Below are 19144 nucleotides of genomic sequence, written 5' to 3'. Positions count from 1 at the left end.
TACAACTCACAGAAGCAAAATGTCTATGGATTAAAGCACAATAAAGATCTTCATTGTGTGGGTAATAATGACTGGCCTATGACCAGTATAGAATTTTGGAGAAAAGCTGCACTATGTGCCTTATTCTACCTCAGTGAAAGCTCTCTCCAGGAGGGACAGTAAGTAAACATTATTTCTAGGAAGGGTCCTATTCAATAGTTGCAATTTTTGCAAAGATAAATTAGTGATGCCCTGAATAGGAAAAGTCAAATGGTTCTGCTGCTTAGATTTGGAACTCAGTGCCAAAAAGAGTAAAAGGATCATTCTGGTTTGTTTCCGTCACTCAAACATTAATTATTTAAACTTATTTGTCAGTATTGCTCATGGTGAGATAACTTCTGAGGGGATGTTTCTAAAGCTTCCACAAGAGTAAGCCAAGTTAGCTGCCAGGACAAACCTGGCTGGACTATCTCAGCAGTTTTGTTTGTTTACAAGATGAACAGCCACCAGACTTCTGAGAAACTCATCCAAATGCTTTGAGGGACACTGTAATTCATCTGGAATGTCCTGTTCTAAGGCTTGGATCTTCAATGACTTGTCTGGCATGGGAAATCAGAGATAAAGTTGGAGGTGGTAAAAGAGCGTGTAACCTCATTCTAACTGCAGCTCTGAAAAGTCAGTTACTGGTCACTGGAAATTAGAAACACTTCCTATATTTAAGAAATTACATCAAAAGCAGAAAACAATTATCTATGGTGAAATGATGTGTTGCTAAGATAAACATTCATGTACATTTATGTCCAGGCTGCAGCTCTCAAAATGTATGAATGGTATAGCAACAATGACAGAAGTTGCCAAGTAGCCATGTACCGCGGGCACACTGCAGGCAGGAGCCCATTGCTGCCTTTTCCAGGTAATCTTTGACTCTTTGTCTGCTTTGTAGGTCTTATTTTGTCTGTCTATTTTGTAGGTTCTTCCAGGTGTGAAGTCACAGTCATCCTACTCCTACATCTGACAATGCAGCAATCCAACAAAAGAAATGCATACTAGGTGATGTCCTGACAGAACTGCTAAGAGGGAGCCCCACACTGGCGGAGCTGGTACTGTAGCTGACAAACACCAGCGTGCTCTGGGAGACGGAGGCTCTGGGAAAGAATAGAGATTATGAACTGCTGTGGCACCTCCCCACAGTAACGGTGAACAAAAGCAGGTGTTCAATGATCCAAGAGACTTGAAGGCCCCATACAGTTTCATTTTTATGCCAGTGGGAGTTTGTGTTCCAAACAGATTATCAAATGCATCATTCAGCCCTCAGCAGTCACCTGCAGGTTGTCAAGTTCCCATCCCCATATAAACACGCAAACTCCTTGAACATCATAGCTGTGCTAAAGATTGCTTCTGATTCTATACCAATCCACGCTTGCACCAAGCGGGCAAGAAGATGTGGAAGAGCAGGAAACAAGGAGAAATACAGGCAGGAGTTACTAATTGTCCTGCCTGAAATCTCTTCTGTATTACCAATGTTCCATGAAGTACATTTAACTTTGTCTAACACTGTATTTTGCACTTTGTTCACGTTTGGTTTATTTAACACTCTGTAAGCTTTCACGTTTCTCCAATTCTATTTTAAAAACAATTTGTTTAAATGTTAGCTGGCAAAACTGAGCTTCATTTTTCAGTTCAATAAAACTCTGTGTTTGCTCTTGTTATTGGCTGCTTTAACAGGGTACACCAGTTTGAGCTATAGGAACTCATGAAGGTCTTCTGAGATACATAGTTTTAGGCATAAGTAAAATCCACTTGGGTAGAAGGTTCCATATGGGACAGTTGGGATGACTGGATGTAATCAAAGCTTGTTGAAAACATTGGGAACTGGAAGCATTTTGCAATTTGGAGATTTAGGTTCATAGAAGGTAGACTAAAATAAGTACTTATTTAATGTTAGTTTGGGGGCTTCACTGAGACAAAAGACATTTTATTAGACCAGCTCGTCTAACTGGAAAGAATGGACGCATTTTGGGGGCTACGAATCCTTTTTTTGGAACTACATGTAAAAAATCTATGATCCCCTGTATGGAACTGACAGGCACTATGAAACTGATGCTTTGCAATCTCTAACATTTCAACATAAATCTGAAGGTTTTACAATACTCTTTAACTAAACACTAAATTTTTGAAAATATAGCAGAGATTATTTCATTGTTTAGAAGTAAAGGATTCTACACGAGTAAAGAAAAAGATACTTTAAACAAGTAAAAACACCCTAAAATGGATCATGTATAAATACTATGCTGTTTAAGCCACATGATATTTTTTATGCATAGGGAGGCAGATTTATGTTTTTATTACATGCTGGTTTGCAATTAAAGAATAGAAATATTCACTTCATTTAAGCAATCGACAGAAAACTTAGTAACATTTTTATGACGACAACATGAGATGACCTGCTTGCCTCATGAGCTAATGACAATCTGGCATCCTTGGAAGTCCATGCATGAGTGCATTTGACAGAAGATTCAGGGCTTAGATCTTCACTTCTCTTAGATGCTGTGACTTGTGAAACTTAAAATCTATGTTCTAGCTACCATTGTGACTAAAATGATCAGGACTTAAGTCCTGAGAGCAGGTCACACCAATCCAGGCAAATTAAAGCTAAACATCATCACACAAGTGATGTTCAAGTCAAGTTTTTCTTTGAAGTGTCAGAGCCCAACTTCTATTTTTAGGAGAACAGAGAGAATAATGAAGAAATATATTTGTATCCCACTCCAATCTGGCTTGGTCTTCACGTCTCTGTGTAGAAGTTTCCAACACTTTAGTAAGTCCTGGGTTTGAATTGGCAGATACTGTACTGAAACTATTTTAAGTTACATAAAACTGTTTCTTTTCATTTTGTAAGCCTCAATTTAAGCATGAGATATCAGGCAGCTCAAAGACTAGTCAGAATGACAAGTATTTTTTTTCTCTTAATCAGTTAATTAATTTCTAATTCGTATGTATTTTGACACTATCAATATTTCAAAAGTTAGCTAATCAAATACCAGGAAAGTAGTGTTGAATATATGTTTGGGCATATCCTCTTACTACATATGACAGACTTCAGAGACAACTGAATGTTCTACAGCAAAGGAAAAAGCAACTGAATACATGATTTGACAAGTGGTATGTGTTATCTCTTTTGCAATTCTGTTTTGTTTTCTTCTGTTTTCCTCTATAACTTCCCTGCAATGGGCCTTTCTGTACCTGTTGGAATAGTCTTAAGGAAAGGTGCTCCCTTTCTTACTTAGTGTACATTGGATATATTTGATGTTATTCAACAGAACAGCGCCCAGAGGCCATATATGAAACTGGTTAGCATCTGTTTTACATTTACAGCACTCAGTGAATCCAATAGGAAGTCAAAGGGAGGATCACGACAGAAGGTGTGCTCCAAGTACAGTCCACCAGTGTCTTTAACTGTGCTGCTACTCCACATTTTCTGCATGCCGTCTGCCTCTTCATTTCAGCAGTGTTCCTGCTTTATCTGTTAGTGCTTGTGGCTGTGCCAGCTTATCTTTACGGCACGCCTGTAAATTCCATTCGCCCGTCAGTGTCCTCGCTTATCACATCCACCAACCTCCACTACAAGCACGAGCACAAACCCCGCACACATCAGCTCCCGGGGAGCGGGGAGAGCGCTGGGGCCCGGGCGCTCCCGGGGGACAGGCGGACACACAAACGTCTTTGCTGAGGCAGGGTTCTGAATGCGAGGGGACGAAGCCCTCGGCCAGCTTGTAAAAACTGCTTTAGAAACAAAACGAAACCAAAATAACAAAAAACCAGACAAGCAAGACCCTCCTCGAGAACCAGCAGTGCTGCCACGGCCGTGGGTTGCGGAGTGCCGCCCCGCTCCCGCCCCCCGGAGCGGCCTCCCCGCCGGCCGGGCAGCGGCTGCGGGGCGGTAGCTGCCCGCCGCTCCGCCGGCCCGCAGCCCAGCCCGCCCGCCCGGCCCCTCCTTCGCGGCGCTCGCTGCCGTGCACGGAGCTCGGAAGATGGAGGACTACGGGCGTTTCTTGGCGCTGCTGGTCTCGGCGCTGCTGGTAGGCTTCGTGGCGGTCATCCTCTCCCTCGTCTGGGTCTTCCACTACCGCGAAGGGCTGAGCTGGGACGGCGGCGCGGGGGAGTTCAACTGGCACCCCGTCCTCATCATCACGGGCTTCGTCTTCATCCAGGGCATCGGTGCGTCAGGGTCCCGGGGCTGCCGCGGGGCTGCCGCGGGGCTGCCGCGGGGCCGGGGCTGCGGGGAGCGGGGCCGGTAGCGGGTGCCAGCGGGAGTGCAGCTGCCCACGGTGTGCGGCCGCAGCGCTGCAGGGAAGCCAGCGCTCCGAGAAGGGACAAAGAGTCCCTTGTAACAAGCCGAAACTGCTATATATGTTTTTTTCTGCAAGCACTTGTTTACCCTGGCCTGGGATTGCCTTGCACTTTGAGTAACGCTTGCGAGGTGTGTTTTCCTAGTTAGCCTGAAATTATGCAAGTCGAGAATGGAAATGCCAGAAATGCTGCCCTAGGAAAGTTTCTCTCTTCTGGCTCCCTCTCTTCTGGCTCTCTCCCATGTCCCAAGAGGAGAAAGGAAAGTTCAGTACCACTGAAGCTAGATCCAGGAACAGCGTTTGTGCCAAAGAAAATATAGCACCATAAGCATAGTTAAAACGCAATTCATCAGCCCAGACTTAGCATAAATTATTGTGTAAAATAGATCTTTTAAATTCATTCTTAATTCTATTGCATAAATCGCATACAGTGATTATGATGCAATGGTGTTTTTTGGTGTTTTTTGTTTGGTTCGTTGGTTGGTTTTTTATAGAGTGTAAGAACTTTCGATTATATAGGGTTCAGCCCTGGAGGTTTCCCTTTACATTTATGACATGAACAGTATCTTTTTTTCCCACCCCACACAATTCGTATGTTAGGTCTTAAGTGCAAGGGTTGTTCCTTGATGTCAACAGCAATATTGGAGTTTGAACTGTGTTTTTGCTGTTAGCGTAATTGGCTAATTCCAAGAAAATGACTAAATTAGACACACTGTAGTTGATAAACGGTATCAGTTTAGGAAAGAAAACAACAATGCTCTCAGCCAAGTTTAAAAAGCAAATGATGATACAGCACCACAGAGGGGCTTATCTAGCCTGTGAATATACTTAAACTAGAGGTAAATATTGCAAAAATTAGGGCACTGGACTGTACCTTAAAAATCCTACATGTGGGAGTGTCAATTTATGCTAATTGCATTAAAACTAATGAGGAATTTTGACACAGATGACAGCTTCCAACAGCAATTTTTAATAAAGTTATTGAAAAAATTCTTGTGAGTTTCAACATGAAAAGTGAAAATGAAACATTAGTAACATCTCCAAGAAGGGCAGATAAATACTGCAGAGAACACTGGAAATTTTCCCATAGTTTTACCACTGACTTTCGGGGGGAGAGGACAGTGAAGATTTTCATTTTCTTTAGTAATGAAGAACCTCTGGAGACTTACAGCATAAATGTAAGCAGGAGCATTTTTTCTTCATAATAGAAGACGAACTAGAATTTTGTCTAGACAAACTCAGAATTTCATTTTTAATAACCTTAATTACATTTTCTTCATTGCTGAATGATACATCGCATTCATCCAGCCAGAATACTTGTCCAGCACATCCGGACATTCGTTCCAGTGGAACATGTTGTTTGCATCACATGTGCGCTCGCTCTTCGGTGGGAGCCCCGCCAGGGGTTGGAAGATGCAGGAGGAGTGGGTGGCTGTCTGGTTCTAGCTATGAAGGGAATGTTGTGATTTGAACATACACCACAATTTTCTTTTTTTTTCAGTGGGAGCAGTGTGTGTTTGCACCTTTCTGGCTTCAAGTTACAAATTACTATTGAGCAATAAACAATGTTTTGAAGTTGTTTTACATAATATTGCTCAATAGGGAAGTGTGATTTCAGGCTATAAATAAGCAATGAGAAACACCTGTTGACTTCTCTAACATATATACCACTTACTGTGATCAAAGTACTGTATTTTATATAAGCATAGCCTTTGTGAAGAAAATAGGGGTAGGTTTTCTGCAGCTTTTTCTCACACATTTTGGTTTTGTTTTTTTTTTCCTCTGAAACTCAGTTTTTCTCTGTGTCACAGAGTAAGGATGTTGCCTCAAGCCTTATATAGGTAAGGATATATGTAAAGTAAATGGAAGTTAACTGAAGCTCAAGAAAAGAAAAAAAAAAAAAAGAAAAAGGAACATATCCAAGGAATCAACTGATAATAGACCATTATTTGGGGAAGAAATTCTGTTATATAACAAGAACAGCAAAGTCAGAGACTGAAGGAGTTATGTAGTAAGTCAGATGAAATATCAACAGATAAGATACCACTGTGGATCTGATTCAAATTTAGCTGATGGAAGTCTGCCATTGAATTCAACGTAATTTGGGTGAGACTGGGGAATAGGATGCCTCTTTGCACACACACAAGAAGTCTTTAAGTAGTTAAAAGCACAAAGGACTTTCTAATAAGTATCTTGGTTAAATTTGTGTGGAAAATTTGAAATAATAACCAAATCAACTGTTTCTTGAGCTCATTAAAGTCTATACAAAGGACAGAAATGTTATATTGATGTATAGGAGGTAAATAAGGAATTCTGTCTTATTTTACACGTGGAAATGTTGAACAATGACTGTAGACACCAGAGCATGTTCCAAAGGAGTATTTGCATGCTAGTTCATGTTTGGCCTGAAAATGATGTTTGGTTCCCTCCCAAAGGACTAATTAAGGAACCCATCAAGATGTAATGTAGAATAAATTATTTTTGAGGATTTCCCATTACTCACCTATAAAATAATATTTTTTTCTATAGAGATGTGACAATCTCTGTTGCAGACTGAGGACCACCATAGTGGTTTTTAGGGTTGTGGAAAATTGAATAAAGAGTAAATCAGAACAAGGAGGGTGGGGTAGTCTCTGTCTCCCATCCTCAGATCAGTCCTCTACTGCTTATGAGTCATACGTAAACTCTATGGAAGATGCTTGCACAATTAATATTCCTCATCATATTTGATTTATAATGTCATATAATTTGTATTTTAAACAGGCTTAAAACATGAGGATGTAGCCTAACATCAGCAATGTATTAATAAGGGAATAAAACAGGTATGTTGCTTAAGAGTTCTTTACAGAGAGAAGAGGAGGAACAATCCTGGTCTGCCACATTACCATGTGGTGTTACAGTGTCAGTTAAATTTCATCTCTATGGATAAAATCGCCTAGGTGGGTGAGATGACCTAACAGCTCACTGAGGCTGAAATATTCCTACTTCTATCCTCCACTTCTCCCTTTCAGCTTTCTCCTTGCCTCACACTTCATCTTCCTACTGGTTGGTTTGTGCCAGCTCTGGCCCTCATCAGAATTAACTCAACTAGCAGGAAACTAACACCCACCCACCCCAGGTACAGTTTTTGCGAGAATAGAAAGTTGATTTGCCTGCACAAAAGGTCTCAGAAGTGCCATAGATGGGAGAAGAGAGATGCTGGGCAATGTGTGAGAGGAAGGAGAAAGAATGCAAATCTACTTTAAAGTAAGCATAGATTTTCATCTTGAAATACATCTAAAGATAATGCTTGCTCTGAGTTATCTCACAAACATGATTACCTCTGCTTCAAACAACAAAACCTCTATTCAAAGGAAAACCAGCTAATTCCTGGAGCTTCAAACATCCAATGGCTGCAGAATTCTCAAGAATTGGAAGGACAAATGAGTGCTGAGCTGTAAGGGTCTCATCACAGGCAACTTGTCAAGAGGCAGCTCTCTTGACAAGCTTAGTTTGAGTCCCTTTGAAATCATAAAAGGACGCTTGTCCATTCTGGTGTTAAAGTGGTTCCCAAAGAATCTAGTAGGTGTTCAGAACTTGCTGAAGGTAAGCAATAGGATCAGCCAAGAAGGAATAGGAGAGGAACTAGGAGTGAAGAGGAACATTCCTTTCTGGCAGGTGCGAGGTGCTGTGCAGTGTACCCTCAGTGCACTCAGAACCACAATTGTGCATCTCACGAGCAATCCATGACACCTCCCTACAGCATGTGTAGCATGTGCCAGTCAGAAATACTAGAGAGCTAACTCTAGAATTTTGCTTTGTACTTTTGGCAAAGAACAGGTGTCACATGCTACATACAAAATATTGCAAGATCACTCTGCACTATGTGGCATGCTTTAAAATCACAGCTCAAAACAGGAGCGAGATCTCAGTAGAGAAGCTTTGTCTGAGGAAGCCTAGACTGTCAAATTTCTTAACAGCAGTAGAGATGCTGTTCCTAGAGAAAGTTCTTCATGGGACTGCTTTAGCATGTTACAATTAAAAATGCTTTAACTGTGTATGTGCTTTTAATTAACTCAGGCCATTTTAATTTTGAGATGAAATTACACATCATGTCTGAGTCAGTTTTTAAGAGCTTGCACCACTGAAAGCAGGATCTTCCTCCTCCTCTCCCCTTTGTTCCCCAAATTGTCTTGCTTCCTCCTGCTGGTCAGAAAAACATCACTTACGACAAAGGCAGGGGGAAGCACATAGAAATAGAGCAAAAGTGGTGATGGGGAAATGGGACTGTATCTTTTCACAGTGACAAACACTCAAATCTGCTCAAGTTGCAATGTATAACATCACACACAGCCCTCAAGGAAAAAGGTTTAAACCAAGTTGTACTATCATTCACATGTCCAAGTGTCCAAGCCATTAGTCTGTATTCCTTTCTTTTCTATTGCACTGTTTATGGGAAACAGCCCAGAAAATTCATAGCCCAGATAGAGATCTGAGACTATGTGGACACATGACTAGGGAGTTTTGATAGTGATTTTGGAAGTTAAATCAATGAGATTACAGCATCTTATGCACCAAAGAAAAATTTTCTCCAAATTTTCAGCTTGGACTTGACTCTGTGATCAAGGACTGAAAACTGAGACCAGGACCTATGCATATCAAGTTTACTTCAAGACATAGAGAGTCCAGTACACTGCTGCACTTGGAATGAATATTGACAATACTATGGGCCATATTGTAAAATGGAGTCATGAGGATTTACTGGGAATACTCATGGTATGCTGAGGCTTGTTTGGGGCCTTTTGGCATACCTGCTTCACAACCTTGGAAATCACAGTCATTACTACTAAATTAATTAATAATAGTCTGATGCAGGCAATTATTTCCATATTAAGAAGATATAAGACTACCATATAACTTTTGGGGAACTGTTGGAGGTGATCATAAGATTGGTGTGCTGAATAATACCTATGACATATAGGTTGCTTACTGTCAAACTGTATTAAAAACCAAGGTTTCTATCTTCCTGATTTGTAGGATTTACGACTGTTACTTTTTAAAAGTAGAAAGCTGAGAACTACCCAAGTGCTGTGTATGTTTAAATACTCTAAGGGTCACTTTCATTCCAGTGTTATATTTTCACACCCTATATAAAAGCATACATTCATTTAAAATTTGATCGTAGTCTGGAAATTTCACTTGTGAACAGTATTTTCTTTGTGAATTATTTAGTGCAATACTGTACTTCCTAGCAGGCATCCAAGTAAAAAAGTGTAGAGAGAACTTTGAAATTAGTCATTTATTATTATTATTCATCAAAACATACAAAATGAATATCCTATTAATTTTCCATAACCTACGCTTTTTGCATAAGAAGCTAGGGTTATGGAGAAGTAATGAGTAAGGCACATGAGAATCACTTAAATAAATTCTTAATCTTTGTATTTATCAGGTAATAATTTTTTTTTTCTGGTGCACATTTATTGCTTAATGTTTGGAAGAGGAACTTTTTAAAAAACATGTATATATTCTTATCTTTTGTTTTAGTACAGCTAATTATATATAAAGATTTGAATTTAATTTCATAAGCAGAAAACTTAAATGAGGATGTGCTGAATCAGCTGAATGGAGCTCAGTCTTTTTGCTCAGGCAAGACACTGTGGATGCGGGCATTAGCCTTGATTGCTCAAGTGATCAGGTGTCCTCATAAATATTTGTCCCCTGCTATCTGAATATACTTATGTGCTGTCACACATGCAGAATTACTACCTAGTTTGTAATCAGATGTACCTGGGGCTTCAGTGATGTAGTCTGGTCTGAGTGTGTCCCCTGTGGAAAGCACCTGGCTCATACGAGAGGCAGGGGACAGCTGTGGCAGGGAAGGAGCAGTGGGGACCGTCAGGAAAGAGCCTGGGAAGAAGCAACTCTAGGCTAAGTTATTCTTATGGACCTTCTGGAGTTAGATCACTAGAAATTGTTGTTTTTTTCACACTGGACAAAACACTGCCTGCTGGAGTTATTAATGCAAACATAAGCAAAACCCCCTTACATTCATCTAACAGTTTTGGAAGAGTCGTAGTTGCCAAATCCTTTTGTCTTCTAAGAGTCAGATTATGATTCCCTTATGCTGAGTAGCATTTTCCCATTTAAAGTAGTCCTATTAATGTCAATGTAATAGCATAAAAATATATATGCAATTAGAGAACAGCATTATCCAAAGGTGGCAAAGAGAATAAACATTAAAAAATAATCTTACACAATTTTTCTCATAGATGTTCTTCTGGACTTAAGAATTGGGCCCTATTCTGCCAGTCTGACAAGTAGCAGAAAAAATCAAAATCCTGTTAGATCAGTTTGAGGAAGAAGGAAGAGACGACACCAAATTGTTTACTGTTCTTTTTTTGAAACATGCTTAAGGTTTTTAAAAATTAGGAAGAAGTCTCCCTAAAAACTATATTTAAACCTCAGTTGTATATTTGGAATATGCTATGCTATGTGTAGGAGAAAAAGCCTAGGCTTTTTTAGAGGATTAAACATTGGATTTTCCTGTAATTTACAATGTGACTGTGTGAATGATGCATGATTATCAAAATCTGAGAGAAGTTATCCTGTAAGGCATAAAATCTTGTTTCTGTTCTTTCTTCAGCTATTATTGTGTACAGGTTGCCCTGGACATGGAAGTGCAGCAAACTCCTGATGAAGTTCATACATGCTGGATTAAATACCATAGCTATGATTCTTGCGATTGTTTCTCTGGTAGCCGTGTTCGAATACCACAATGCCAGCAACATTCCTAACATGTACAGTCTGCACAGCTGGATTGGGCTGGCTGCTGTTATATTTTATTCTCTCCAGGTCAGAATATAACTGTATTTATAAACGGGTTGTAAATTTGAAGAATGTGTTGAATAATTCAGGCTCATTAATACATTCTAACTACTGGGATATCCATTTATATTCTGTGATTTGGCAAATTAGCATGTAAATGTGCAAATACTAGATCATTGACTTCAAAGAAAAATGTATTTTAAAGCATGTTTTATTTGCTGGGATAATGGCAGTTGATTTACTATTCAGTTACACAGTAGTGTGTTTCTAAGCTCTATAAACTGCTGAAGTTAAAGCAAGTGATTTAGTTTGTTGGCAGCATATTTAAATACAGTTAGTGCTTTCATTAAGGAAGCCTCAAATGAAGTAATTGCTTTTATTTTTTTCCAACTATCATAATTTTAAGTAGCAACTTCTTGGCCTCAAGCCTTGTGTTTATCAGCAGAAGCAGCGCAGCAGGAAACTGTGCAGATTGAAAGGATCTGACAGCTCAATGAGCTACTGCTGGCTAACCAGTTCTCCTGCATCAGCAAAACTGTGATAAATGTTTGTGTGCAGGCTTTTAACTGCTCCTGTTGGCAGAGAATTAGTTACCATAATGTAGAACGAGCTAACTTAGTACGGTTTGCATTTGGCGTAGAAGAAGAGCAGGCATGCCCTGACATTTAGTATACACATACAGATGTGATGTTTCTACATATACATTCTGAATTCCCTATATTGTTATTACACTATGGAAATGTATTTTGTTCAATCAAATTGTGATTTATTTTTATGTTTGGTGTTTTTTTTCCCCAAAAAGACTAACTATAAAAAAGTAAGACTTAATTATCTGGTGATCAAGCACAGGAAATCCCCAGCTGTGGGATTTGAGTTCTGGATTTCCATCCTTCACTGCTCAGGCTAGGAGGTACAGGAAATAGTGTTGAAATAGTGGGTCTAACACTTAGAAAAAATAAATAATATCGCAGCATTGTGGAGTATATTATTTGTAGTTGAACAACAGCTAATGAATGAACAATGTTAAGATTTTCCTTGTCTTAATAATGCAGTTATTTCAGGGAAATCTGTGTTGCCACTTTACCAGGTATCAGCATTTTTTCTAATATTTAAGATAAAGAATTACGAATAAGATCTTATTTCTACTTTTCATTTTTCCACTATAAACATGATCAATGGCATTTACTGCCCTGCTTGTCTCATCAATAGAACTGTGGTGTTACTTCCTGCAAACTGGGATGTAAGTCTCTAGTCAGACTGATGTTTGTTAAATGATTGAGCACTGTTGTTAAAAAACAGTCATGAAGTAGTATCTCTGTGAACAGAGACACTTGGCATTTGCCAAGTCTCAGAATTGAAAAATTATTGAGGGGGGATTCTCACATAATACTATACCTACAGGAACAATGGTGTAAACGTATTTAAGCCAAATGTATGTTAATACAGTATAGCACAAGGACATAAATTTAAAAATAGGGCAGAAATGTAAAATGGAGACTGCCTCTTGGAAAGCAAGGTCTTTGGAAAGAAGTACTCTAAGATGACATGAAGCTCAAAATGAGTTCTCATGATGCTGTGACAACAGGAAAAGTAAATTCTCTAATAGGTTATCTTAACCTCCATATATGGCATTGGTGAAACTAATACAAAATACTATGGAATTTTTTTTAATGTAAAAAATAATAATTAAAAAAAGCAGAGAAAAACTGGGAAAGTAATTTGAGAGCTGGAAAAACTATCTTCCAGTGAAAGACTTAAAAAGCTCCAACTGTTTAGCTGATGTAAAGAAGATTAAGAGATGACTTGATTACAATGTATTAAAAAGCTTCCCAGGGAGAAAATACCAGGCTCTTTAATGCAGCATGGAAAGACAAAACAAGGACTAAGGCTGGAGGTTAAAGCAAGATGAAATACAAATTCATGCACTATTTCTAATTTAGCAGCAGGGATGAGTACTGGCAGAACAAACTAAAAAAAGGGAGGCAACTTCAATATGATCAGGCAAGCGTGTGACCGCAACCGTGTGACATGATGGGTTACCTTCCATCACAAAACTAGTGCTAACGGGAAGACTGATATTCCCTGAATAACTTCATGCCACCCACACACATCTTCACTCTGTAAATGCCAACTGATCGGTATCTATCTATGTATATCTCTATATTGTGATATAGATCATTGCCCTTCTAAAGACATGTAGTTTAGTGAGGTTAAATTATTTAGTCCACTCAAGTCAGAAGGTTAGACTGACTTCTGATATTCATTTATGTGTAAAATCTGTAACAGAAACAGAGAACAGGCGTTGAAAAGACTGTAAAAATGTAGCTAGCCACACTTTCAATATATTACTGAACTAGTGACACTGAAAACTTGTGTCTGCACTACTTAGTTTGGTTGTAGTTTCAGCAGTATCAGTAAGTTTGGACACTGATATTAGGTGGGATCATTTATAAAATATTTCATGTCTTCTTCCCAGGTGCTAATCCAGAATTATTGCTTTGGTTTTGACGGGAAACACATTCAGAAATAAAACTGCCAATTCTTTACAAATTTGTATGTGAAGATATCTCGAAATTGAATTTCTATGATGATTTTTATTCTGCTTGAAGTGCAGCATGTTTCCCATATAGCTTTAACTATGAATCTGGTTTGCGTTTAGCTTTTCTTGGGTTTCGCTGTCTTTCTGCTCCCTTTTGCTCCAGTCCCTCTCCGAAGAGCTGTCATGCCAATACACGTTTATTCGGGTCTTACCATCTTTGCGACAGTGATTGCAACAGCTCTCATGGGAATCACAGAAAAGCTTATATTTGCATTGTAAGTATTTTTTTTTACTTGTTTATTAAGGTGCTTCTATTTGCACAGAATTATAACCATCTAGTATGGGGTCATTGGTTTGGTTTGGTTTGGTTTACAAAGACCTCCCACCTAGTAGGAGACTGCTCTTTTTAGGCCAAGATTGTCTTCAAAACAACTGACCTTCTTTTTTTTTTCCCCTTCCAAAGGAAAGATCCTGCCTATAGCACATCTCCACCAGAGGGAACTTTTGTCAACTGTCTTGGTCTTTTGCTTGTCATATTTGGTGCACTTATTTTGTGGATGGCAAGCAGGCCCCACTGGAAGCGCCCCCCAGAAGAGAATGCTAAAGCTCTGCTGCCCGTTGGAGGGACTCCTGAAGGCACAGAAGCAGAATCCACAATGACAGACAGGAGTCATGCAGATAAAGCTGACCTGAGGATCAATAGTGATGCAGCCAGAAAACAAAACCTCAAGCCTGACGAAGCAGCCCAACGATCAACTATGTAAAGAAAATACACAGAACGAGAGTACTATTATACTGCCAAACCCCTCTGGTTTCTTCCAATTTAATTATATTGATATATAAATAGGTTGGGGTTTTAGTTTCCATATGGCTTGCTCAAAGATACTCATGTTTTCTGCATATGAATTTAAATTCCAGTAAGTCCTGAACATATTTTATTGGTTCATGCTCAGTCCTCATTTAAAAAATGAGGGTGTGAATGACATCACATAATGGGAAAACCACATAATTGAAAAATGTTTTCCATATCACTTCTTAATGCTTATATTTCTTATAGTCATGAAAAATTGACAAGATTGAGACTTAGTTTTGCTCTGAGTGATTTTGCAGGTTACAAAACAGAGTCATGAAGTATACCAGACAGAAGAATTTAGTAGCTCACACATAATTTTTCTAGTAATGTTCACTTTTCTAAAGCCCTGATTTCTCAACCCGATTAACCCCCTCACCAACTGCTAATATATACCTGGGACCTGAGGTCATTCAGCACTTTGCAGAACTGCACCATAAAAATGTTAAGTCTAAAATTTTGAATTCAAAAAAAGAAATCAAAGTTTGCCATGATTCCTTTAAAAACTTTTTTTTTTTTTAATCAGAAGGTATGTATTGACTTTTTAACCAACTCTACCAAATATATTGTATATAGGCAACATTTGGCTTTGGATTATGTGCGATCATTACTGAAATCTAAGGAAATTTTAAGACACACAAATGCAGAATTTGTCTTATTTGGAAAGCTATAGATACACACAGAAGGCAGCATTTTACTATTTTTATTTGATAGCACAGCTCTATTGATTTATGGCACTAGACTAGAAATCAGGAGCTTAGAAACCAGAGAAGACTGCTAGCAGAAGAAAGGAACCTGAAGTGAGAAATGCTTCCTCCAAGAAATAGCTGAGCTTTGCTGATTTGATTTAAATGCTACCTGTTAAAGGCAATTTTGGTATCTCTATGCTGGTGTCAAAATCATTATTGTCATGGGCATGAAGACATACTTTAGTCTACAAGCACACTATTAAAAACTCTATGACTTTTTAATTTGAAGTTAAAGTGTTAAATAATGCAGTTTGAGTCTCTACTGGCACTTTATTTTTACAGCTCTTTCTAGTAATCAGAGTATTAATGTATTATGCTCATTCATTATTTTCACAGGTATAAACAATATCTATAATTTTTACTATCATAGAAGAATAATTATAGTAGATGATTTTGATTGCTCATGTCCACAGTGATGAGCCTTTCTATTATAAGCTCTTGTAAAAGCTGCAGAGCCCACTACAAGTCCAAATTTACCACTGTTTGTGTTGCAATATAGACAGTTTCAGACAGCATATAACTTCTTGGGTTTTTTTAGACTATATAAATTTTTATCTACTACACCTTTTAAAAATGTTTAAACACATTAAACTTCAGCAAATGTGCAATTTTTGTAGTTCAGTGTTGCATTAGTGCAAACAATTTTGGTCATGTGCCATTTTGGACCTTCTCTGACAAGAAGCACCTTGGTTTCTGTTATGTGATTTGTAATAACATTTAATTATTTGGTGAATGCAATATAGAAAGCTAGCATAGTAAAATATTTGAAAAACTGTTCTGCTGTACCATTTGGTACTCAAGGACTACATCCCAGAGTTCTATGTTTTCACTTAAATATATTTGTGGATGACTGAGACCCACCTAGCATTGGTGTATTGCTTCATCTGAGAAAACACGTGCTTTTAAATGCCATGGTGTAGACTTCAAGTACAATGGAAGGAATACTACCCTATTTTGTGAGCACCCCTCCAGTCCCACTATGTGCAATGGATCAAATAGCTTTTTGCCTGTTTTTCAAGTTCCACACATTTATCTGTCCTCCCTAAAACGGTTCTGTGCAGCTTCAGCATAAAATCCAAATAGTACTGATAGCAGCCTTCTGAGAGGAAGGCAAGAGCACTTGTTTTACATGACATTAGTGCTCAGTTGACATGATATGATTATGTTATGCGTCTTATTACAAATGTATATGTTGAACATTAAGTAGGAAGAGGGATTCACAGTAGCTTCTGGAGAACACTAAACTGTGCTGTCTTATTCTGATCTTGTTATGTTCTGCCTCAACAAGTCTGTTGTTTGGGGTTTTTTGTGAAATCAGTAAGCATCTTACAGCTGCTGGAGAGAGTGCCCTATTAACACTTTTGAAGTGTAACAGGTGAAGTGGCTTTCCATACTGCACTCACACAGGCAACAGCAGGTTAAGTTGGTATGTACTGGCCTGTTACTATGACTCATCCACCTGTGAAAATGAGCTCATTCAATCCTTGCATAGTACTAAGTCATCTAATAAAAGCGTGCATTTGTGTGGTAGTTGCTTGTCTAAGGATTGTTCTGGAAGAAACTGTACAGTATATTGGGAAACAAAACACACAACATCTGTGATTTCTTTTGTTACAATACTGACTTGGATGTACTGAAATCAACAGCTTTTAGGTGGATGTTTCTATATGCTGTTAAAATTAAGCTGTAGTAACCAGTATGCCTTCCATTTATTCCATATTCAAGGGTAATGATACTTGAAAAAGAACAGTGGCATTTTTTTACTTCTGTGTTCTGATTATATAAACCTAATTGAAAATCAATGATTAGCAAACTTTTGAGGGTAGTCTGCCAGACTATATTTTTGTTTTTTCAACTTTGAGGTTAAATGTGATAGTAGAAACTCAGTGGGGGTTGGAAGATTCTATTCTGGGAATGATCATAATCAGTGATATCTCGTGTATGAACTGTGGGATTCTGGCTGCTTTGCTCTTCGGAAGATCCTGGTGAGATGCAGTAGCTGTGAGCTCCTAAACCTGGCTCATCTTATTGTGTGCAATTTAAAACAGACTCAACATGCTGTAGACTTTTGGCTTCTGTTCTAAACCGATTTTAAAAGTCTTTAAGTATCCTTGCAACGTATGAGGTTAGTTCAAGTGCTAAATAAAAATACATTGGAGAGTAATTTTCTCTAGAAAAAAAGGCATTCCTAAAGCTGCTTCTCAAAGTGCCATTAACTTTCCTTTCATGCAACTTTTCTTACCTCTATTTATGTGTAATAGTAGCAACATGGAAAATTAAAAGGTGTATTTTCAAAGATATAAATGGGAGGTAGAACTCTAGCTTTTTTAAATCATGATTTCTGTGCACGTTTGGAAATCTTCTACATTGTTGTTTTTACAGGGACATGATTGTAGAGCTTACACTCCAAGTTTGGGTTCCTATAAAAACATAGGAAGTTACAAAACCTAACATTAAAAGTACTATTTTTTTAAGATGCCTGAAAAAAAATTAAATGTATTTATGTGCTTTTATGCAGTACTGCCTACAGAAGCAGAACAGTGTTTTTTCCAGCATTAATGAGACTGAGAACTGATGGTGCAAATTAGATTTTAAAACTGAATGTACAGTAATTACATGTTTACATGTAACATGTTTACATGGATATTTTAGTGAGAGACTAAAAGATATTGCCAAATATTTTCTATTTCAGAACTCTTCTTTATGCCTCTGTTTCAGAAAATTCTTTCCTCTCTTTCTAACTGTTCACAAGAACTTAAAGAATTATTTTATTGTTTTCTTACTCGTGGTACTTATTTGTAGATGAAAGCAAATATTTCATTACAATGTCTATTTTACTTATTCTTTTTTGTATGTTAATAAAACTGATTTTTCAAGCTTATGATACCATTGAGTACAGATTTATATTATGGTACTAAAATACAACTTTCTAAGTTTGGCAAAAGATCAAATTATTCTTATGATTACTTTTTTTTAAATGGGAGGATAGTTATACAAAATGAATTAAATATTTTTTAATTCAAGTATTCCTGATGAAATTTACGTACTCTGTAGTGTTAGAAGGACAGTCAGTATATAACAGAAAGTGAAAGAATTCATCGTATAAAGAAAGAATCTGTATTTCACCTTCTGATCATAATAGAAATTCCCCATTCCAGTTGTTAGAGGGGAAAAAAAGACCCCAAACTATCCTAAGTCATGAGATTGCTGTAGCAAATCATAGAATCATAGAATGTCCTGAGTTGGAAGGCTGTAAAATCCAAACACACTCAGATAAATAGCAGCCAAACTGAATGCAGGGCAACGGTTTTAGCCCCATGGAATCTTCTGACCTAAATTTAACATCCGCACGTCAAGTTACTCACCAACAGGTTATTGATCATAAAATGCTATAAAGAGCAAAACTATCATTATGAGCATATCTGGAACAAGTAAGAATTAAGGGATGTTCTTGAACTTAGTAAGGTTAATTGGAAATTCTTCCAAAAGTGTAACGCATAAACAGATTATTCCTGAGTATCATACAGCTGTTGGCTAAAACTTTTCAACATCATCATCGTCATGGAAGAGTAAAAAATACTGTTACAATTATCAGCATAGCAGAAAAATTGCTGTATTCAAACCTGACAATTCCCTTTTGCTGAGAATTTATCTGTCTCCTGTAGGCTGGATTTTTTGGGGAAAGTTCTGGTAAAATAGTCCATATTTTTTTCAATATGTTAATTATTACAAAATTTGGTAAAAGCTCAATTGTATTCACACTTGAAAGAGGGGACTCAAAATTTTGGCAGGAGGACTGCATTTGTGTGGAGAAGTGGGTTTTGTAAGTAGTTGATGGAACCCTTGTAACTTATGTACAGAGTTTCGCCTT

General features: G+C 38.0%; 1 protein-coding gene and 1 long non-coding RNA gene across 2 annotated transcripts in view; one reads left to right on the top strand and one right to left on the bottom strand.

Moving 5' to 3' along the window:
* LOC135990460 (uncharacterized) overlaps nt 1-19144 on the bottom strand; it is a 55021-nt gene that overhangs the window by 22096 nt on the left and 13781 nt on the right. The window lies entirely within an intron of this gene.
* LOC135990084 (plasma membrane ascorbate-dependent reductase CYBRD1) lies at nt 3837-18057 on the top strand. Its single transcript, XM_065637452.1, has 4 exons — nt 3837-4197; nt 10954-11162; nt 13795-13949; nt 14138-18057. Exons 1-4 carry the CDS (start codon nt 4011-4013, stop codon nt 14436-14438), a joined length of 852 nt encoding a protein of 283 aa, XP_065493524.1. The 5' UTR covers nt 3837-4010; the 3' UTR covers nt 14439-18057.

The sequence above is a fragment of the Caloenas nicobarica genome, chromosome 6, assembly GCF_036013445.1.
Source record: "Caloenas nicobarica isolate bCalNic1 chromosome 6, bCalNic1.hap1, whole genome shotgun sequence".
In the NCBI taxonomy this organism is placed as follows: domain Eukaryota; kingdom Metazoa; phylum Chordata; class Aves; order Columbiformes; family Columbidae; genus Caloenas; species Caloenas nicobarica.
The sequence above is the reverse complement of the archived record's forward strand: the minus strand, read 5'-3'. Positions and strand labels throughout refer to the sequence as shown.